The sequence below is a fragment of the Macrosteles quadrilineatus genome, unplaced genomic scaffold, assembly GCF_028750875.1.
Source record: "Macrosteles quadrilineatus isolate MER2022 unplaced genomic scaffold, UCM_ALF_1.0 Scaffold_1__1_contigs__length_201487025, whole genome shotgun sequence".
Classification (NCBI taxonomy): Eukaryota; Metazoa; Arthropoda; class Insecta; order Hemiptera; family Cicadellidae; genus Macrosteles; species Macrosteles quadrilineatus.
In genome coordinates, this window is record NW_026542594.1 from 87,480,091 (window position 1) to 87,503,777 (window position 23,687).

The following is a 23,687-nucleotide window of genomic DNA, read 5'->3' on the forward strand; positions in this document are numbered from 1 at the left end:
TGTTGGGTATCTCTGGTAGGTCCACTACCCATCATGAGACCATAATATCTAGCTGCTATGAAATTAATTTAGTAGAAAATTATTTCATTGTAATCTACGTACATATGCTAGTTATTAGCATGTTGTATTGAATTAAGCCGTTGGCATGTAAATAAACAAATCAGTGTATGTTCAAAGGGGGGGGGGCTACAAGGGCTAGATTGTCCCCTCATTGGACACTGGCAAAATAAATTTAAACATCCACATACATTAAAAACTAACGAAGGTTTTTTGACATAATTCTAGACGTTAAAATGGCTTTTAAAAGTCGCTAAAGTCACCAGTCCTCCTCCATTCTTGGGAGTGTGAAGCACCCCCCGGCAGCCCCCCCCCCCTTGACAAGGTCCTAGAACAACCACTGTTATAGTTAAGTTACTCATGCAAAACTTAGGTATCATTTAGGCTATGATTTTTAGTTAATGGTTATATCATTATATCCATAGAATATGATGGATTTATAGGGGGAACCATGCGATGCAGATGTGGTAATGAGAAGTTAAGAGTCAAAGTTTAACTAGGGTCCTAAATTATTAAAAAAAACTCAAACCCTTCAAAATGGTTTAGATGTGTGTAGTGGTGATAAACGTATATATTTATCAAGAAACTAGGGTGACACTTAAGTCTTAGGACCAACTTAACGAAAATAGATATTACAACCAAATTTGACACGTCATTACTGGTAACAGTAAGCTACCTTTCTGTGCACATGGTGATCAGATGTCACCTATAGGGGACGGCACACAGGGAGTAAGTTGAAGATCTTAAACGTAGGCATATGTTGATATGTGCATCAAATTAAAGGTACTAGAGGTCGTCCAGTGGTTGAAAAAGCAACCAAAATATGTAATTTACAGGGTTCTCTATTTTTAGCCCACGGTGTAAATAAAACATGTGATCCATTTATTTTGATTTTCTGTTTATATTTCGTTGTTATTTCGTCACCATCATAGCAACCCGTCCAATGTTAATTTTTTTTAGTAAAAGTCATTTTTTGTTCTTATCTTTGAGCCTATTTTAATTTATAAAGGGATTCCGCACATCTACAGGAAAATATCTTTCTAATAGTGTGCGTAGATTTTCCCTGCGATGTACAGGAGCTGAGAAAAAAGGTTTTAAAGAAACATGCTTGCCTATTAATATATAGATAGATTAATATTGTATATAGATGGATTGAGATTGTTGAACTAAAAACAATGCCACAAACCATACCTCAAATAGACAACCGAGTCAAAAATGGCAGCCGTTCAAAAATTTCTTGAATCTGCCATTTTGCATCTTTAAACGTCCATTTTTTACTCAGTTGTTCTTTTGAGCTCAAATTTGTGGCATTGTATTCTAAAAATAAAGACCTTTAATTTGATATACATATTAACCTATGCTTACGTCTATGATTTTCTTCCGTCTTCTGGCTAAAATCAATGGTTTTTTAGTTATTTAAGAAACATAATTATAAATATCTCCCATTTTGTTTTATGAATTTTGAAAATTATCATAATTTTTTGTGGTTTTGTCTAGTTGTCATAAATGTTTTTGCAAAGTTTCGATTTCGTATGTTAAACCGCTTTTCAGAAAAAAATTAATAAGTGAAAAAACAAAATGGCGATTATGTGATCGAGTAACTAAGGACTTCCGGACAATTTAAATATGATATTTAGATATGTTTCTTACCCAGGAAAAACGCCCTAAAATATTGGTAGAGAGTTCCGGGACACCCTGTATAATAGTAGATAATAGTCAAGAATGCGTCTATATGTGCAAGATCTTGACAATTACAGACCCATTTCTATAACATCGACATTTTCTAAAGTTTTTGAGAAGGCCTTTTTGTGCGGGTTGTTGAATTTCATAAATCATAACAGAGTCTTGTGTCCTTCAGTTTGGATTCGTCAAGGGTGGTTCTACTGTCAATGCTATGTTTTCGATCATCGACAGGGTTGTAAATGCATTGGACAGTAGCTGCCTCTGGAGTCTTCTTCGGTTTGCGGAATGCCTTTGACATGGTTTCGCACGATCTATTGCTTGAAAAACTTGACATCATTGGAATAAGAGGTGTGGCTAATCAGTGGCTGTCTTCTTATCTTAGGGGACGGACACAAGCCGTCCAATTGCCATTTGTTGACAAAAACATTCTAAAAAAGTGTTATTCAGACGTTTTGCTGGTCAAAGCTGGGGTGCCTCAGGGTTCAATATTGGAGCCTATTTTATTCATCTTATACATAAATGACATCAGAAATAGTGTATCAGATGCCCATTTGTGTTTGTTTGCCGATGACACGTCAATTGTTGTTGATAATACCACCCACGGTTCCATGGAAGTATCTACTTTTCTTGAGTCTAACAACGTTGTCCAATGGTCTCTTGACAATGGTCTTGTCATAAATAATGGTAAGACCACTTTGGTGGACTTCAGCATATCGTCAAGACATCGCACTGATCTCAGTGTTTGGATTGACGACACTATCTCGGTGATATCCCATAGTTTTATTTGTATCTTCGAAGACCAATTTGAAATTTTTAGGGCTTCACATTGACGAAAACCTAAAGTTCTCATGTCAAACTGACAACGTTGACCGAAAGGTTAATTCTGGAATCTTTGTGTTACGTCGCCTTGCTCCTTTCACAGATAAAACAGTTCTTCTATCTGCTTACTATGCGGTGGTTTTCCCCTATTTGTCATACGCCGTCACTATCTGGGGATCTGAGACATCTACAACAAAGCACATCTTTGCACTTCAAAAGGAGGCTGTACGGGTCATTGCTGGCATTCGCCAGAGAGGGTCTTGTAGATCAGCTTTCGTCAAATTAAGACTTCTTGCTTTTCCCTGCATTTACATTTTCAATACCTTAAATTTTTTAAACAAAACCATAGTTTTTTTTAACCTTTGATTCCCCAATCCAGATACAACATTAGAAAAAATCCAAATTGAACATCCCATACCACAAAACCTCCTTTTTTTAAAAAAAAACATGCTTTTTACAATGCCATTATGCTATAGAACTCACTGCCTGACAATCTTAAGTCAGTTAGTGATATTAGGGAATTCAAACGTAAACTCAAACGATTTCGTTTAGAAAATAGTTTTTACAGCTTAAAGGATTATGTTAACTACAACTCATCATGAATATATTATTTGTTTCAGGCATGTGTTTCTGTAAATGTGTAATAGTGTAGCTATGTCATTGTTTATTATGTATTTGATTTCAAAATTGTGACGCAAGCCATGCATGTATATATGTTAACAGGCAATAAAGGAATATTTGATTCGATTTGATTTGATATGTTAATCGGGAATGTGGAGCTATCATTACATCAAATTTCAGCCCAATCCGACCAGTAGTTTTTGCGTTTGCTTGTCACAAACATACATACATCCAAATCCAAACTTTCTCATTTAATCCAGACATGTGTCATCGTTTTGCTGTTGTAATCGAACATCTGTTACTTGAGTGTCAACAGCTTTAGATTCAAGATTGCCGAACGTAAATAAAGACAATGTTTGACATTATTTACCCTTCAAACTCAGTTTAGAAGCCAAACCTTCCAGTTAAAGTCATGTCATGTTGTGTCTTGAATTTTGTCAAAATTGAAAAATCGTTTTTGTCAAATAATACAGAACAGGTCGAGGACAATTAATACGTCGACATTGGTGATTCGTGTTCTTCGTCCCGGCATCCCGATGTTTTTGGTTTGAGTTGTTCATAAGACAAACTCGTGTGCTTTTTAAATATTCTTGCCATAGCTAAAGAAACAATGATACACTTATCTTGGTTAGCCCGGCCCTTGACGACCATGAAATCCACAAAGTTTGCATATTCAGACGTACCTAATTGGTTGGAAAAGTGCAGTGCAATATTATTACGTGTATTTATTTTTGAAAAACCTATAGTTCATATTTGTTTATTATCAGTAACAATTAACCTAAAATGTCAGTATTTAAAAAGGTATTGGCCACAGGAATATCAGCTTGTGGCGGTGGTTTAGTCTTGTATTCCTTATATAATCAGAATTTAGAGAAATTTAAAGTGAATGCATCTTGGACAACTAACCACAAACCACAAGTGCCCTGGGATTTCAATTGGGACAAGAGAAATCCTGAAAGCCTAGTGAAGCCCTGTAAAGGTAATGGAGATGAAACCAGGTACAATGTAGATATAGCAAATGCAACCTCAACCGCTAAGAGTCACATCATTTTGATCCGGCACGGCCAGTATAACTTAGACGGAAAAAGTGACGTAGAAAGATTCCTCACGGCTATAGGTAAGGAGCAGGTGGCAATGACAGGCAAACGGTTGAAGGAGCTCGGTCACGACTACACGCATCTGACTGTGTCTACTATGACCAGGGCTAAGGAGACAGCTTCCTTCCATCATACAGTGCCATCAAGTGTGAAAGTGACTCATTGCTCCATGCTGGAGGAGGGCGCGCCCATACCTCCCGAACCACCAAAGGGCGGCTGGCGCCCTGAACCTCATTTTTTGAAGGTGGAGCTCGCATCGAAGCAGCATTTAGGAAGCACATTCACAGAGCAAGGTCCTAAACAGAAGGAAGGCTCCTACGAAGTTATTGTGTGTCATGGAAACGTCATCCTATATTTTCTCTGCAGGGTACTTCAATTCCCGGGAGATGCCTGGTCGAGGATTTCTCTTCGTCATGCTACCCTCTCAATCTTAACGATTCCTAATCAGGCGAAAGCAAATTCATTTAGTCAAATTTGGTTTGCTGTTTTGGAAGTATTTAAATTTTCTCCGAAACAATTAGGCATACAACAACGGTTCAATATACTACCGGGTCGCCGGAATTTTATCCCCCTGGGCAAAGCTGACGTCTTTAGTAGCCTATCTTTATTTATTTATTTTGTAATCTCAACTAAGTAAACAGAATTCGCTGTTTTATTTTGATCATATTAACCAACAGTTGGCTTTAAAGATCGAATCCAGATACTCGAATCTCAAAATTAAAAATAATGTGTTCTGATTAAATTCACACCCGTTTAATCCATCGAGCTGATGTCGCGAAACTCAAAAGTTCGCGGCCGGAATTTTACCCCCTGGTTTGTGACGTCACGTTTGCCCAGGGGGTAAAATTTCAGGGGGATAAAAATCAGCTACCCCATACTACCACATAATTTTTAAGCTCTACAAAATGGAAAGAAATTGTGATTTTTGTTTTGTTTTTAGGGTAAAAAATGTTAAAACTAATTTTTACACCATAAGACCTCCCCCATAAGCCCCCGTTCCCGTAGTCTAACCATAGATAAAACATACTCCCTTAGTAGATTTCTCATCCTTATGGAACAGCTGAAGACAATTTTAATGTTAGTTCTGTACGGTTTATGTAGAGGTCGTGTTTTGTTTACAATTTGATTCCTGTTATTACAGCCATTTAAAACCTTGTTTAACCAAATAACACGATCAAATCATAAACAATAACTTGTCCCCTAGTTATATAACCAAACAGTAAAGCACAAATCAAGAATAAATTAACCCTAAAATAATAGAAACAAAGTTTCGTCGACACTAGCGCCCATGTGTCACGTACATGAACTAAACACCAAAAACTTGCTTCAAAATTTACAATGGGATGAGAAGTCTACTTGTGTTGGTTAGTCTATGGTCTAACCATGCTGGTTCATGAACTCGTTAGAATGTGTTGGTTAGTCTATGAATAAACGTAGGTTTACACGTTTGTACTAAATTTCATCAAAATTGGACCATTTTTGCTTGATTTGTCGTGCTAACGGACACATGCACATATGAATCTGATTGAATGGTGTTTTTGGTCTCTGGAGATCTCAAAACGAAAAAGTAAATTGGCCACGGACCCAGTTTTTACAATGAAACCTACCGGACGAAATTTCGTTGACACTAGCGCCCAGTAAAGCCAACATGAACTAGACATGAAAAACAAGCATCACAATATCAATACTACTTTTGTGTTTTGTCAGTCTATCTATGGCGCTATGGCTATGCATCAACCAAGCCAACTGAGTATCTACATGGAAAAAAATAAATACTTAATCATGTGGTATGTTTTTTACCACGCCGGCCTTCTTGTGATTGTCAAATAAATAAATTGTCTGCTGTCCGTCCATCCGTCGTCTGTTTATTTGTTTTTGTTGTTGACTGACTAGTAACTGGAACTGGAGTGCTGGAAATGATTCAGAGTTAAAAAGTACACGTCAAATTATTAATTGAATCTTACTTTTAACTTATTTATTATGAATGTTTTTTTTAGTTCTTATATCGTATAGCCTTATATAGCCAGTGTCATTGTATATTTATTTGATCTTTTAATGAGGTTAGTAAATTGCTATAATCTGAATTTTCAGATTATGACTAGTTAAACAGATCTATTTATTGTCTTCATGAAACATAATGGCAATAGGACTAGTGAACTTATTTTAGTTCAAATCTATAGTGTGGGTTTTCTATATACTCTCACCTAGGTATTATAAGTTATTCCTCTTATTTACACAATGCGAGAAAGTGCTGTGTAGCCTAAATCGTGCCACCTCCTTTATGCCTTGTGTAAGTTTTGTACAGCAGCAATCTTATTAAGATATTGTATTACACTTGTAACATAGGTACTTCAAGTTCAATATAATGGGTCTAGTATATTCAATATTCCTGCTAGTTATAATATTTAACAAGGCAGAGGATACACGTCCTGTTACCGGACGCGTATTAGGCGTCCGGCAGTTACTGTCATAACCTAACCTAACTAACCAAACTTGCTGATAATGAAAAAATTGAATGAAGGTTAAATTCTGTTCATAAAATAAAATTATAAATGCCTTAAATTCTAACAAAAGATGTACATGTACAGTTAAGAAGAAATGGTATTCTAAGCAAAATCTTTGAAAAAAGTTAGTGTCACCTATGGGAATCGATCTAGATACCTCTTGGTCAACAGCCGAGTAACTTACTCTATCCACTACACCACGAACACCGATAGCCCTACAGCGTATTGTTGTGGTAATGGTGTTCTGGGCCCCCACAACCCTGTGACTGTCGGACGCCAAACCCACGTTCAGTTACCAGACGCGTATCCTCTGCGATTTAACAAATCTCATTTAGCTAAAACAAAAACATTTTGCCTAACTAATTAAGATTTTTATTACAGTAATCACTGTGAGTTTTAAAACTATTTTATATTGAAATAACTTAGCTTAAAATAAAAAAAAAATAAAATAAAATCTGTACTAGCCTATATTTTTTTCATTAGACAAAAATTAAATCATGGTTCAGGACCAACAGGACAAATAAATAAATAGGCAATACAATGTCTTTCATTTAATTCTTAAAACTATAAATTCTTTAAGTACCTAACTTAGGCCTTGTACAACCAGTAATAATTTTTCCTGACAGGTTATTTAAGTGGTGTAGGCTACTGACACCATTTAAAAATACCAAAATTAAAACAAGCTCAAAACAAGCTAAAACTAAGCTTAAAACAAGCTAAAACCAAGCAAAAACCAAGCTTAAAACAAGCTAAAAAGTCAAAACTTTTCAGTGCGGGAACGCTCATCGTTCTCTCAGACAAAAGACAGGTTGCCTATAGCCTAGGCCCTATGATATTTTTGGAGAAAGACATTTCTTTCCTGCCCTACTACACCAGTGGGTTATTTTTTTGCCTACGTCAGTTAAATTGATCCTTCAGCACTATTCCGTTTTGTTTCAGGTACTATGGCTCTTGAATGCCAGTGTTTAAGACTGTTCAGTTTTCGTGGCTTTCGACTACAGCTACTGAGTAAAAGAGTCAGCATTTCAAATGTGTTATTCTCTCAGCGAGTTAACTCACATTTGCGAGGAATATCACCCACCTTAAATTTCCGTTGGTCTTTCAAAAATAACTATAGACTAACTCAGATGCCAGCTTCTGGCCTTTTACTTTTTTCTCTTGATCCACAAACTCAATTTGGCAGAATGGGCCTTAAATATCAGTCAAACCACAAACGTAATTTTGTAAAAGAAGTAAAGCATCAAGGAATAAAATTTGTCAAAGGCAACGAAGTAGTCAAAGGTGTCGAAAGAGCAATACTGGATAAGAAGCAAAAGTTTCATCAGACTGAAGAGCGATGGAAAAATAATAGCAAAAAGATTCTAGCAGATATCAAAGAAACTAAATCAAAAATGAAAGAAAGAATGGAAGAAATAGTAGAGGTATGTTCATACCCATTGTTTTATTATAACCTACAGTAAACCTCACTAACTCGACGATTTGTGGGCCCAGAGGATGTCCCGTTTGTGGGCTTGAACATTGAAATTTGTAGCCTAATGGGTTTTTTTAGGCCTCCCCCCTCTCTTCAACTTTTATTGAGCCTTCCACAATTTATTCCATTTATTTGAGTTGACCTCTTTCGGGTTTGGTTAAGTAGGGTATGTTGTTGCTGTACTCATTACTCATTTCACCTGCTGAACAAGATGAAGTGTGGTGATTAACAACACTCTGAACTTTAGACGCCTAAGTTTAATCTGGTCCATTAGATCCCTTGTCCTGGTCTGGATGCTCATGTGGCACATGGGCTAACAACCGGCTCTGGTCGGATTAGAGTTAGGTCTATTATTCTAAAGGCGGGTATAGTCTGTTTTAATCTGCTTTAGTATTGGGTCGAGCTGGCCAAGGAGCTTGTGGGGCGGACACTGTTGCCATATCGTCACCAAAAGTAAAGCTAGTTTTCTGACTCTAATCAGCTTTTTCGTCTCTCTCCACTCCCAACTAACCCCAACACATTTTTGCGAATAAATAACGAAATTAAACTAACTGGTATAGTTGGTCCCATATTTTCTGTGTTTATGAGCAAGTTACTATTAAACGAGAAAAAAATAGGCATTATATTGCTATTGACTACTTGCACATAAATCGTTTTATAAACAATTAGCAAGAAAGATCATCAATTTTAAACTATAATTATAATTACAACTATAATTATCTGTGCACAATACGAGTTAAGAGTCTGTAGTACTTTCTGCCAAACTAGATTCTTCGTACACGTCAATGTCCTGATTGATGTCCTCCACAAAGCAGTGCTCGTCTTCATTTTCTGACTCCTCATTGATGTCATCTTCATCTCCTTCAGTAACAGTGATGATCATCTGCTCTACATCCTGTTCCATTATTCCTTCTTTGTCCCACGCCTCGTCTATGATTTTCTTGACGTGCTCCACAACACAGCTCTATACTGTTAAAGTGGCAGTGATATGGTGGAAGTCGAACCACTTTATGTCCAGTGTTTTCAGCCAACTCGTCAATGACGTAGGTGGGATTTGGTGGTTTGTTTCGCCTTACTATCTCTTAAAGCTCTGCCTTTGTCATAGGTACCTTTTTCATACACTATATCGTGTCGCTGAAGCCATCCCTTAATTTCCCCTTTTTTTGTTGATGTATTCGGAACTTTTTCCAAAAGATGTGAATGGTATGACGCATTGTCGATGACTATTGTTGTGGGATTAATTTGTTGAAGGAGCAGTTTATGGTTGAACCATTTTTTAAATGCAACACCATCCATTTCTTTGTGGTAGTCGCAAGTACCTCCTGATTTAAATAATAAGCAGCAACCCGGAACAAAGCTACTGGAGCGACCGGCATGGAGGAGGATCAGTCTCTCACCCTTCCCTATAGGTGCAGCTATTGTGCCAGTTGTGGATCCATCAGACCATCCTTTACTTGGACAATGGCCTGCTTTGACCCATGTTTCGTCGAGCCACACGATATTTTCGAAGTTTTCCTTCCTGATATCTCTGAGAAATTTGCAACGTTTGGCAACAATATCATTTCTTTTAAGTACAATTCTTTTTTTATTTATTCTTTCGCATATAAAGCCAAGAAGTGTACGTAACGAAGATCTGCTTCCTTGAAATAAATCTGCCTCCTTCAGTGAGACATGCAGCTTATTCAATGTTGAGTGCTCCTTTATGAAGTAATAATAATAAATATGTTGCTGGATTGCATCTTGTTGAAAAGTGTTGAGTCGTGTCACCCTTCTACAAATGTTTCTTCTTTTATTGGGGGTTCTTAATTTTGTACACCTGCCTTCATTAATGTTCTTTGTTTTTTTCTTTGCAGATACTAACGACAGTAGTTTTGTTTATGCTCAGTGCAACTGCTGCTCGACCCACAGCCTTATCCACTGGCAGTAATGTACCCTTATTTTCCTTTTCCAAAATAAAATACTTTCTTACATTGTAAACCAACTCACAAGCCTGGCTTGGAGCTTTTTGACCAACCTTCTTGAAGGAAGAACTCTGCTTCTCATCTATTCTAGGGTGACCTCTCTTCTTCCGAGGTTCAGCTTGCTCAGCCATTACAAACTATAGTTATTATAAAGTCTGCTTGGTTCAAATCCAATAATTCATTACAGCAGCACTAAAACACCAATTACCACTAAGTAAAAAAAATATATACACAGTTTTATGAATAACTTATCCACTGATAGAGACCGTTAAACAAACTCGCTCGAATAAAACAAAACAAAACTACACAGCGTGACGAACTTTACAGGAAGGTTGACCAAGAGACACTAAACCATCCCTTCGCTACTTTCCGTAAATGTGGCAACGCCGGGGGAAACCACCTCCGGTCATTGGCCAAACCCTTTCTCATGCAGCTGATAACAAGTGCCCCTCAATACTAAAAGCAATACTAAAAGCAGTTTAAAACAGACTATAATTCTAGCTGCCTGTGGTTGTGACATCCACTCTTCATACAAGGATCAGGTACAGCTGTTTACATCCTAGCTGCCGAATTTGAAGTACCAATTCATGAAAAATCTAATATCAAAATCAAAAGACATTCACAATGCCACAGCCAAATTTTTCAGTCAGGAAAATCTGCGCTTTTCAAACTGTGCCTCTGGATCTATCTGGGTAGTTAAGTGAATATAGTGCGCCCCTGGCAATCAGAAGATGTCAATGATTAGTGATTTTAGTTAGGCCTAGTAACAAAGCTGTCACCTGAAAATACGCAACCTAGTGTGTCGGCAATCGGCATCATAAAAAAACTCTAAAAAAAGAATCAAATTTTTTTCAATTTTTCACCGAGCCTTGGTAAATGAGAAATTATTGTGGATGTATTAGCTATATTTTTGTAATCAAATGACAGTGCTTCCAAATTACTATAAAAATAAAACTAAAATAAACATCATTTTTTTCAGAGAGAAAACATTTGGACTGTTCCTAACTTTCTCTGTGTCTCCAGAATTGCAATATCTCCTGCTTTAGGATACTTAATTTTGGAGCAGGAATTTCACTATGCCTTGGGTTTGCTCATAATTGCAGGAATCACTGATTTGGTGAGTTAGCCTATTTTTTTTTATCTCATTATAGGCTACTATAAGATTTGTTCAATGAATGGATCCAGGCCAAGATTTTAATTTTTTTTAAGAGAGTGATATTTAAACGCTTTTTGGAAAGTGGTCCAAAACCCGCTATGCCTCGAGGGTGTGTGGGGAATCAAACCCGTCCTTCTCGTACTTGGCTAGCAACACACCCAATATTGTATGATATGTATTCAATATGAACCTAAAATAAAGAGGATATAACAGTATCCTACCGTAGAATAATGACCTACAGGTTGGCACTAGAACACACAGAGAAGACACATCAAACGCACAATATTTTGTCCCCTAAATGGACTTTGCTCTGTGTAAAGAGAGTTCTCAAAAAAGGTTTTTTGTCAAAACAATTTTTTTGTTCTCTACGCTTGACAAAGTCCTCCCAGGGTACAAAATATTGTGTGGTTGATGTGTCTTCTGTGTGCTCTATATGAGCCTATCTGTATTTCTTCTAAGGTATGATAGCTACTACCCCTTTCATTCTACAATTCATTGCAATATGAATCAGTCATGTTAGTTTGTACTGAAAGTCCGAATAATTTAAATATAGGTACCAAGCTAAAGCATTAGGCCTACACCTTGTTCAAATTGGTATGACAAATTTGTCAGAAAAGCAGATTTGAGTAACCAAACTGACACTCCCACACACTATAAAACTTCTGGCTTAAACTCACATTTTTTTTTAACAAACTTTTACTTACACAAGGACAATTTGGCTTGTTTTCATTAAATTAATAAGTTAAATTGAACATGTAGGCCTAGTGGGCTTAATAAAATAACTAATGAAATGGCTAAAAGCTTGATACTTTTCCAATGGGGGTTTCAACATTGGGCTTTTTAGGAATATTTTAGTTCTATTTGTGATAATTTCTAAAAGTGTATGAAATTCTTCAGATTAATGTTGTGATTGTGATAACATCCATAATATTTGTTGAATCAAATCATAAATAGCTTATTGTGCTACTAACTTACCTAGGCTTTTAATTTTTAAAGGAACAATGACTCATTTCATTTCAAGTCTATATCTATAATTCCAGTTAGACGGCTGGATAGCAAGAACATTTAAGAATCAGTCTTCAAAACTGGGGAGCTTTTTGGATCCAATGGCTGATAAAATACTAATCGCAACCATGTTCCTGACATTGACTTATGCGGGAATAATCCCTGGTAAGAGTAATTAGATGAGAAATATTTTCCCCTAAAGTTACGGTACCGGGCAAAGTGGGCTTCCTTGCTCTGATAGTAGCACACAGCTATTCGTCGTTGCATTTACTTACTTTTGCCGCACTCCAGTATTCCAACCAAACAACACAAAACTCTGTGCTTTTATTAGGCACGTAATACGTGTACACTACTTGAAAAATAAGTTGGCAACACTTAAAGATATTACGACTATGATCAGCTGGTGCAGCGTTTCCCATTTCGTTCAATGCTTGGATTTAACCTAAACCAAAAATTGTTTTGAAAGACTAATTATTAATATGCTTTATAGTAACTGGGAACTGTAGGAAAAATATAATGTGTAACGCGAGTGCAAAGTACCACTTCGCACACTAGTTACACAAATAACAATTTGGCATATTTTAAAAGACCATTTCCAATTTATAGGCCAGTTTCCAATTACACCTTGTCATACAATTGAACATGTGAATTGAATCTAATTTGAAACATATGGCCGCATATTAAACATAGCCTCAGAGCCGGCCTTAGGCCACTAGCATCTCATTTTCCTCTTCCAGAAACTGAAGAGAACCTCTTGTGCGAAGGAGTTGGGGGCGTGACGGCACTCTACTCTTGAGGGATGAATATTATACAACGTTACCATTACCGTAACGAGACGCTTTGATTCAAACGGTGATCATGGCGTTATTTGATAGCTAATTTTTTTAACCTTTATTTGATTTTTATTTTATATATTTTTTATATCATCAGCAAGTTTGGTTGGTTCGGTTAGATTATGACAGTTGAATTTTATAATAAAAAAATTTTAAAATAATTAATTTTATAATTAAAAATTATAAATAAACCTTCATTTAATTTTTATCTTATATCTGTTTTTATATTATCAGCAAGTTTGGTTGGTTAGGTTAGGTTATTACAGTTCAATTGTATAATTAAAAAAATTTAAGTTAAAATTAATTTTATAATTAAATACCCCCGCCGGAAGGTATGGGGTTTAGTGAGTGGGAGAAAATTTTGCGCCGTTCCGGCCAAACCTCGCATGCGGGGTTGGTTCGGCAGATTGGCCACAACCTAAACCCCAACTCTCACTTGTTAGCTGCGGAGAGCTACCTTCTGCCACTGGGTGTTGGTCCACCTACAGAACCAAGTGAGGGGGGCCCTAGACTAAGGTGTAATGCGATCCGTACTAAGAGTCTTGTGGCACTGGGGGCCTAATATTCAGTGTCTTAACGGAGCCTTCAGGAAACCAGGGGTAACCCAGTCGTACGCACCCCTTACCTCTCTAATTGGGTCACTGGGGAGGTGGACTTAAATACCCGGTATTCGTGAGAACAATGTAGACAATCTGACCCAAATGGAGGAGGAAGGTCTACTGAAATCTGACGATGACGACAAGCTCGCAGAAACCGGTAAGCGACGAAAAACGACTTTCCAGGGGCGAGTTGCAAAGATGGAGGATAGCGGATGCTTAAGCCAAAGGCGAAAAGGTGCTATCCAGAAGTGAGAGGAGGCTGGTGTGGGCTGCCAAGCACCCTAACTCTGCTGCCTGCAAAGCTAGTTCCTCCGGGAACTAGGATGCTGGGAAAAAGCAGAGCAAGGGTGGTACCCCCAAAGCTGACTCTAATGAAGCCTCCAGGAAGAAAGGTGGAGGCTGTGCTGACGCAGCCACAAAGGATTGGCTGGTCAAGCAAGTTCAGGAGCTGAGTCCTTCCAGGGATATCTCGCTACGGCTTGCCCCAGCCAGAGACCTTGTGAAAGCTGTGAAGGTATATTTATGTGCCCAGCCCTACAAGGTCTGCGTATGATTTGCGTATTAAATTTGCCAAATTTAATCAACATATATCCATAAACAAGTAAAACACAACAGTTAAAATTGTATCCATAAGAATAACATGAGAAATTTTAATTACACTATTTTTGCATTTTCTCCGTGTCCGTTAGACACATAACAGCGCTTCAATATACTAAATTATTTATTTTTTAAGCTCTACAAAATGGTTTAAAAGGAAATTGCAAATTTTTTGTTTTTAGGGTCAAAAATGGGAAAACCCCATTTTTACCCCATAATACCCCCATTAACCCCGTTCCCATGGTCCGGTTATGCTGGTTCGCAAACTCGTTCGAATAAACGTAGAGTATTTTCTTAAATTGACGTGAGGGGCTCTCTCTAAATCCCCCACTCCTTCGCAGAAAAAGGTTCTCTCCAGTTTCTGGAGGAGGAAAATGAGAAGCTAGTGTCTTAGGCCTGTGCAAAAGGTCCAGGAGCCTGCACCTTGGGAGTTCCCACTCTTGGTACAAAATACATAAACAAAATGTGTGTGAATACTATGTCAATTATGAAAAATGGAAAGGATGGTAGTATAAATGCTAATATAAATTGAGGTTTTTATCAAATAAGTAACAATAGAGCACAAGGGCCTAGATTTAAAGGATTTTTGTGAGGATAGCAGGCTTAACCTAAATCGGAAAGAGTACAGACTGGTACAGGAGACACAAAACCTTACACTATATAGGCCTACACAACATTGAAATATTTTACTGTCACTGACACCATTTTAAACTTAGGAAGAGAGAGTTTTCTTAAGCTATAAAGAATGGAGAGGAAATTAAAAGAAAGGAAAATGCTATCTTCACGAAAAAAATCCTTGAGACTGAAAATTAGTTGGGATGACACTTTTTTGGCAGTGGCCGCCGCTCTGAATGTTTGGCACTGGATCTCGCACAACCCAAGGCCAGCTCTGCATAGCGTTGATTAATATTGATACCAGTTACCATAAAATTAAAACAAAAAAGTGTATGGATGAGTGGTTAGAACCAAAGTTGTTTTTAAATCTAAAAAAAAAAATATAATGTACAGAAACATCAGTTTTGTTGTTACAGAGCTAAATCTGACTGTCTTATCCAATCTTGAACTTATTTTTAATTTTAAAGCTGCTCTCACTACTAAGGCAGACATAAAAACAAATATTTTATGTAAAAAACTCTATAACTTTGACCAATCACTATGGCTATCCAAGCTGAACGGTTAACTGTTATGAAATGAATCTGAGTTGCTGTGCAAAATGTGGATTGGTGAGTAGATTACAGCTTTACTACTTGGCCTTGTTAAAACAAAATATTGCTAGTTATTCCAATTAACAAGGGTTAAATTGCTAAAGGCTGAATCTGTAAACAAAAAAGTACCACGACCAATGCAGTAGTCTAGGATGCTCTCTGAAAGTTTGGAAAATTTTCAAGTTTGAATTAAACTTGACTAACTTGATCTAACTCGCTGCTAGTTAGACTTTCCACATTATAGTGTAGGATATTAATTACTACTAGTGTACCTGTTGCTCAAATTCGAGCAATAGCTAAGTATTACAGGCGTTATTTTAAAACTAATTACAGTCATAATTTCTGATGTCTTTAAAAGATTCGTCTCAAAGATTATGGAAATACTCAAGATGTACATAACAGATCGATATAATCAACATTTCTTGTAAATATCTCTTAATTTTTAAAAACTGATCTTGTTTTTTAGTGTTTTCTACAAATAGCCTTACTCTTATCTGGATTAGGTTGTCCATAATAAGGATTATAAATTCTAAAATAATAAACATTATTTCTATTTCTTCTCCTTCGTGGTGTTCTATGACTTTCCTATGTTTCCATATTTGCAAATCGGCTCTTTCAATGATTGCTCAATAAATGCAGCACATTGTTAATTCAGTTTTCTTTTTAGTACTGTATGTCAAATTTATTGTCCAGGCTTGTAGTAAATGTTAGTAATGTTTGTATGAAACTGTTAAATTAGCAAACTTGTTGACTGTTTACAATTAAGTTCTTCAGATGGAGTTTCATAACAATTTTTCAGTAGTTTCGGAGGAGTAATTGTCACAAAAATCCTGCTTGCGTATTAAATAAGTATAGATAGAATAGATGATGTATCAGCTACTTTTAATTCTGCTTGCTCAAAAAAAGATACCTTCGGTTGCTAGAACAATGTGAAAATAATATCCCTTCACATTTTTCTGGATCTTCCCAAACAGTTAAAGGTTTCTATTACAAAAAACTTCTCATTGTTTTTGGTATAAGCCTACTTCTTGGATTACAGTAGAACTCTTCCCACTTTCCGAACTCCAACAATCCGAATCTTTTAGAGAAAAAAACCTAAAACCACATTAACAAAAATCATTATTCATTATTAAAGAAGGCTAGAACCGCGATGGTGGCAAAATCTTAAATATCTCCTCCTCCTGTAGTCATGTAGATATCATCATCTTCTTCTGAGGTCTGGAAGGAGGAGATAAAAGGAATAGGATCCTATTCCTATCTGAGGTCGCGATATGATATAACTTGTTTTTATTTAATGTTATTGATATTTTTCACTTGTTATTCCTAGTTCCTCTGACCACGCTGATCATCTCTAGGGATGCTGCCTTGGTTGCTGCAGGCTTTGTGATCAGATACAAGTCATTACCACCTCCAGTAAGTGTTGAGTTTAATATTAATATTGTACTCTCTAAATCTCCCAAAACCAAGCCAAGAATATTTATTGCTATGACAAGGGTCATCTCATCATTTTGTTTTAAAAGTACAAGGGAAAGTAAAGAAAAGAAAAAATGTGCATTGCACCCAGCACAGATTTCCCACCCCTGTGATTCCGTGTTTGGCCGCTTACCCCTTCCTTTCTCTCCAGAGTGGACAGAGTCTCAGAGCTGTGCCATTACCCTATTTGACGACAGTACTGCCTACAGCGTTTTCAAATTGCCGCACTAATCGAATATCCCTCCAAATGTGAAGTTTAATCACCTGTTTGAATGCTCACAAAGTTAAACCAATTGAAATTTATAGGCAAACTAGCTAAGTACCCGTCCTTCGTACGGGGTTGGTATACAATGCTTATTGTAGTTAAATACTCGTGCTTTGCTTGCAATGAGAGAGGACCATTATGTGCTCGCTGGAGAGGACACGTTTTGAGAAAATTTTGTTTACTAATCTACGGTATACTATAGTATATAGAACATCTACCATAGCCATAATGTTCTACCACTTCACCTAAACAATAGAAAAAAGTAAAGTTCTCACACTCAGGTTTTTTTTGCTGCTTGGTTCAAATTAGCTGTTGTCATACATGTATAAAGAACTAATGGTGCTGCACCCTGTTGGTAAACCGTATAACCTTTTAATGCTATTGAATATCATAGAAACAAATTGTGTAGTTGAAACAGCTGGCAAAATTATTTAATTCCTTTTAAATATGAATACTCATAAGGTTAACATGGGAAACTCCAGAGCCGCTGAGGCAGAGCCCGAAAGGATTTTTGAGGTAAGAATATGTCTATATGTTAATCGGGAATGTGAGCTATCATCATACCAAATTTCAACACAATCCGACCAGTAGTTAATACGTGATTCAACTTCAAACAAACAAACAAACAAATAAACAAACAAACACACAAACTTTCACATTTATAATATTAGTATGATATGATTAATGCTTTCTGTGGTGAAGATGTGATGAATGAGTCATCAGTAAGAAAGCGGTTTATCATGTTTTAACAAATAAAGGTGTGTGTTTACATCAATTCAAGCTCGCATACGAGTACACCTCGCATTCCTCCTCGATTAAGTGTCAAACACAAATCTACTCGCATGATAGTAGTGAGTTGAATGAATATTGTCGTTTGAGTTACTTTCCAACATGTCGGGAAATGCTTGCACGCTCGAATACCATATCTTTGTGAAGCTCAGCTTGTGAAAACGTCGTTGTGGTGGAAAAGCAATATTTCTGTTTTTGCTTAGGGCCCTATTACACTTGGTCACCGGTGACGTCGCCTGGTTTCTGTACGGGCAGCCAGCCTCAACACCAGAAGTCACCAGGAGTGAGACCAACCCCCAAAGTTCCTCCACTCCAGTGCCTACATACATTCAGCGCTCTCACCTTGTTAAAAGTGCTCTGTTATCCGCGTCTTACCTCTTCAATTTAAAAATGTCCAGTGAACAAACATTAGTGAATAAACGGGGAAGAGATGCAGGGAAAGGAAAAGGGGAAGACAACTCAGTGAAAGGAAGCCAGTCTAGTGTGAAATGTAGTGGTGAAAAAGATACCACTACATTTTGGGGGTGCACGTGCATTTTCCTTGCTCATCTCCTCCTTTTCCTCAACAAAAGAGAAAGAAGTAGCATTTCTTCATATTTTTCCGACATTACGTCCACTCACTACACTGGCAACAATCTGAACTTGCAGAACACAAAAATACAGTGGTGACGCAACAGCGGTGACTGTGTGTAATATGTGCCATTTGCTTCAATACCCATAGTGACAAATCTTGGTCACCAGTGGTTACTCGTCTGGTCACGGGGCAGAGTCACTGGTCAGTCACCAAAAGCTGGTGACGCAACTGGTGTCCCTAGTGTAATAGGCGCCATAAGAACCAGTGCCCACCAACCAGTCAGGTCACAGGTGACGCCACCGGTGACGTCGCCTGGTGACTAAGTGTAATAGGGCCCTTATACCTTTTAGCGAATTTCCCTATAGGGAAGTAGCCATTACCGTAGGTCTCATGGTAAGACCTAGGCCCGGGACCGATTTACTTTTTCATTTTGATGTCCCCAGAGGCCAAAAACACCATTCATTCAAATTTGTATATATGTATATATCTATATATAGATATATATATATATGTGTGTCCGTCCTTACGATAACTTGAGTAATTTTGGTCCGATTTTGATTAAATTTGGTTTGAAGGTGTAAGGCGGGATAAACTTAAATGAGTTCGTGAACCAGTATGATCAGACCATGGGAACAGGGTTTAACAGGGGGTTTTATGGGGTAGAAACCCAAGTAAAAATTATAAATTAAAATATTTATAATTTCGGCTCTAAGGCCATTTTCAAAGTTAGTAAACGAAAATCAAAATAAAATATGTCATAAACTGTTATTCAACTAATTTGTATCATTTGACTACTGTGATATAGGCTAAGTTGTATCTGTTTGTTACACTTTTGTGTATAATTCTTGTAGAGAACGTTGAGCAGATACTTTGACGTGACACATGCCACAGCACAGCTGGCTCCTACGTTCATCAGCAAAGTCAACACTATGGTGCAGCTTGTAACTGTGGCTGCTACACTAGCAGCTCCCGTCTTCGGCTACTTGGACCACATTGCTCTGCACTCCCTATGGTAAGATTAAAATGCACCCCTACTTCTTCTTATAATTTATTATTTCTTTTCACTTGTCTATTCTAATTAACTAAGTAATTTTCAATCTTTGGATGGTCTGAGATAATATACATAAAATACCAGATATTAAAATTATTTAATTATTATTACACTTCTCTTGATAAAATATTAAGTTATTGAATTATACAAGATATTTATTTATGCATTTATGGAAATACTGTTTTCCAATAACTGGTTTAACACATTGCATTGATACAGAAATATGTTTTCTTTTATGAGTAGTACCTGGGGACCGAGCTTTGCTCGGGGAAAATCATTAGTTCACTCTGAAAGCACCTTAGTATTGGAGATACATAACCATTCCCAAACTCCATACGGCTCGCCTTTACTACGCCCTACACCATTTCCTACGTCATGGACCTGTTTCCCTCCATTCCCATAGCATTTTAAGATTGCAGATACCTTAATCTAATCGTCATAAACAGTTCCCACACTCTGGACTACTCGCATTGACTACTTCCTTCACCACTTCCTTTGTCGCGGACCTGTTTTCCTTCCTTCCCATAGCATTTTAGGATTGCAGATACCTTAATCTAATTGTCATAAACAGATCCCAGGCTTCGCACTGCTGCCCTTGACTACAAAGCTACAAAGTATCGAGTAATCTTCAGTATAATCTTTGCTAAATATTAACAAGCGATGTTTTTCCTTTTGTACTGTATTTGTAATTTGCTAGTATACTGTGGGTATAGCTCAGTGGGTAGTTGGCTTATTATGAACACATGCTACAACTTCAAGTCTTTTGTTTACTTTATCCTTGTTATTTAATTCATCCAACATGGTTACCTAGCAACCTATAAGACTAATGTTAAAAAAATTTGATTTTCAGTTTCATTTTTCTACGTAATTAGATTTTTGTTGGCAGTTCTAACTTCAGTAAACTCGTTTTTAGGCCAGAAATAAACTATTTACAACATTTGAAGGAAATCGTCGGAGCCGTTTTCGAGATCTTTTTTGCAAGCAAGCTAGCAAGCATACATACAAGCAAACATTGCTCGTATTAGATTATAGGATTTTTTGTACGATTGGTATTTTATGTCTTTAATCATTTATATTTCAACACAAGATGAGCATATTAAACCAAAATACAAAGCAAAAAATAAAAATGTGTTTCCTCCAACTCTACACTAATGTAAAAATAAGCGAAACAGGTGTTGTGTGCAATCCCTATGAAAAACTCTTATACCGTCAACATCTACCCAAGCCAGACAGTTTTTTTTTTTAAGATGGGCCCTCCACATCTGCCAAGCCACAGATTAGTAAGCTTAATATTGATTGCACAGGTATGTAATGTACCATCACATGTAGAAAGACCCAAACGGTACACTCGTCAGTGCAACACCTTAGCCAACTAAAGTCCCATGTCACAGTCGACCGACCGGGAGGAGTACCACTAAAAGCACACTTCGCTACTAGCCCTCAAAGGTTAGATTTAACGCACATTTGCGTCATCAGCAGCGAACGTGTTAAATGTTAATGTATATTTAATACACATGCTGTATCCATATGCATTGCAATATTTTTTTTAATTGTCACTGCTGCTTAGCAACTATTTATTATTATTTTTACTGATTCCTTCACATAAAATAAAATTTTAAATATTCCTTCACATAACCTTACATTTTTGTGTTGACTGTTAGTGTGCATATTGTATATATTTTCACCATTTTGTAAAGTTTGGTGAAAAAATGTGTTCGTACCACAGGCCAAAAGGGTTTTGCAGCTCTCAATCGTTTTAAATTCTCAAATTCAACTCTAACTTAAAAAATTATCTACTTCTTCTCTAACTTAAAAAATTATCTTGAGCCAGCAATACCTCATTTTTGGCCCTAGGTACGAATTATACTATATGTTTTTTTTATAAGCACTTAAATTTCAACTACGCCAATCATCAATTGACATTAAATTACAAATTATAAAATACTGTAGTATAATTAGAAGTTAATATATTTTGGCACTCTATGGTGAGTAAATTTGTTTATCAGGTCTATTTACTTTGATAAACTAGTGGAAGACTTTCATAGCTATAAAAGTGTACAATTGATATTGGCTTTGGATACATTATTTTTATGCAAGGGCGTACCCATCAGGATCAAAACTAGGGGGGGGGGGGCAAGAGCGTACTTGAAACAGGGGTTGCTGTGGGGGGCCCACCGGGGGGGGGGGGGGGGGCCTGGGGGATATGAAAAAATGAAAAAATTTTAATGAATTTTAATGAATTTTTTTGCCCCCCCTACTCTGACAAAAGTTGTCCTTTCCTTTCCTGAAAACCTCTATTAAACAATTTATTATATGATCATGCCTCTAAGCCAATTAAACACCTCTCCACAATGCATTTTTATCTGGGTTGAACAAAAGTCGTCTTAAAATGCACTTTTAGAAAATTTATGAATTACTAGCTCACTTTTGTGTGGACTGAAAGAAAATCTAACCTACAGAGCACTGCCGCATCAAAGAATCAATTGCCATCGCTGATGCCAAGTGCCACACACAGCGGCTTCATATTTCAAGCACACAAACACTAACTCAGTACAATACTTGAAACTCCATCTAGATTAAATTCTTAAGCAATATAATTCGGCTAAACATACCAATCCATTAGGCATGAGGAGTGAATAAGACAGAATGAAAATGGTGTCCCAGAGGGTGGACCTATTAATTTTTTTTCTGAAACCTGTTGTAAACTCAGATAATAATTTTTTGTTAACTTTAAGGACGAACTTATAGTTCTTTTTTACGTTCAACACAACATAGCCTATATTATATTTTAACTTTATACTACAGGTTGTAATCTATAAGATTTGTAAATAGTTTTGTTTATATATAATTTAGGGATTTGGGCTCATAAATAAAAGAATAAAAAAAACTCTGAAATACAATGTATTACATAATTTCACTATCAAATAGGTTTAATCGCAGGAATGCAGTTTATTTTAAGAATTTTGAACTAATGTGTTTTAAAGTAAAACTAGATAGGCCTATTTTGTATGTACAGTACAAATATTGAATTTGATAAAAATAACATTTTTTTTCAAATACGGGATTGCCTAACTTAAATAAAACAAACAAGTATTGTATGTAAAATAGCTTATGTAAAAATAATGATAGAAATAAAAAATCGTACTTACGACATAAATTGAAATTAAGTAAAATGTGCAACTCCTATTAATATTAAACATCAAGTGGGTCACAATAAGTTTAACCTAGTACTAAGCGCAAAAAGACATTTGTTCGTTCAATTACGAGATTGTATTTGCCTATCTTAAATATAAAAAAACAAGCATCTATATATATAATTCTGTAAGACCAAATTTTTACCAGAAAATTGTGGACGTCTGGTAAGTCGCAGAAAAGTGGGAGGGGTCTTAAATTAAAGGTCTTGACCCCAGGGACTCGGGAAAAATAGCATAATTCCCATACAGTTACCAGAAAACGAGATATAACGTAAAATGTTCTCCATAAGAATAGCATTAGAAGCCATTTACTGCTGATTTTTGTTTACTTCAATACAGCTGATCAGCTGATCGTGATTTATCATCAAGCAATGTCAACATTGGATTACTACTTATTTGCCAGTCAATTCTGCAAGACTGCAATGTACTATATAAAACCAGGGATACCGTTACCCTATAATATAAGACTTTTTAGTTACGTTATAGAATGTGGAAATAAATTATTTTACTGTGAAACTTTTCAAATTTGTGTACTTTTTTACGTTTAACATGAAATAACCACATTGACTAAATAATAACGATTCAAGATTAAAAATGGAAAACTTCTACTTTGTTTTTATTTTAAAACATATGTTCTTGATTTATCCTACACTTTCTTTATTTTAAACTAGCAGAGTACCCGTCCTTCGTACGGGGTTGGCAGATAAGTATAAAATGCTTGTTGCAGTTATGG

At 36.5% G+C, this 23,687-nt stretch overlaps 1 protein-coding gene and 1 pseudogene across 3 annotated transcripts in view; both read left to right on the plus strand.

The window, feature by feature from the left end:
• Positions 1-23,687, plus strand: part of LOC128983112 (cardiolipin synthase (CMP-forming)-like) — a 71,122-nt gene that overhangs the window by 35,794 nt on the left and 11,641 nt on the right. For 2 of the 3 annotated variants that reach the window (XM_054402389.1, XM_054402473.1), the window contains exons 2-6: positions 7,721-8,202; positions 11,193-11,330; positions 12,410-12,539; positions 16,936-17,021; positions 19,561-19,721. In XM_054402389.1, coding sequence (XP_054258364.1) covers positions 7,726-8,202; positions 11,193-11,330; positions 12,410-12,539; positions 16,936-17,021; positions 19,561-19,721 — 992 coding nt within the window. In that variant the 5' untranslated portion in view covers positions 7,721-7,725. Of the gene's footprint in view, positions 1-6,154; positions 6,338-7,720; positions 8,203-11,192; positions 11,331-12,409; positions 12,540-16,935; positions 17,022-19,560; positions 19,722-23,687 lie in introns of those variants that run through there. The other variant, XM_054402315.1, reaches the window with a different exon arrangement.
• Positions 3,964-6,027, plus strand: LOC128998655 (serine/threonine-protein phosphatase Pgam5, mitochondrial-like; annotated as a pseudogene).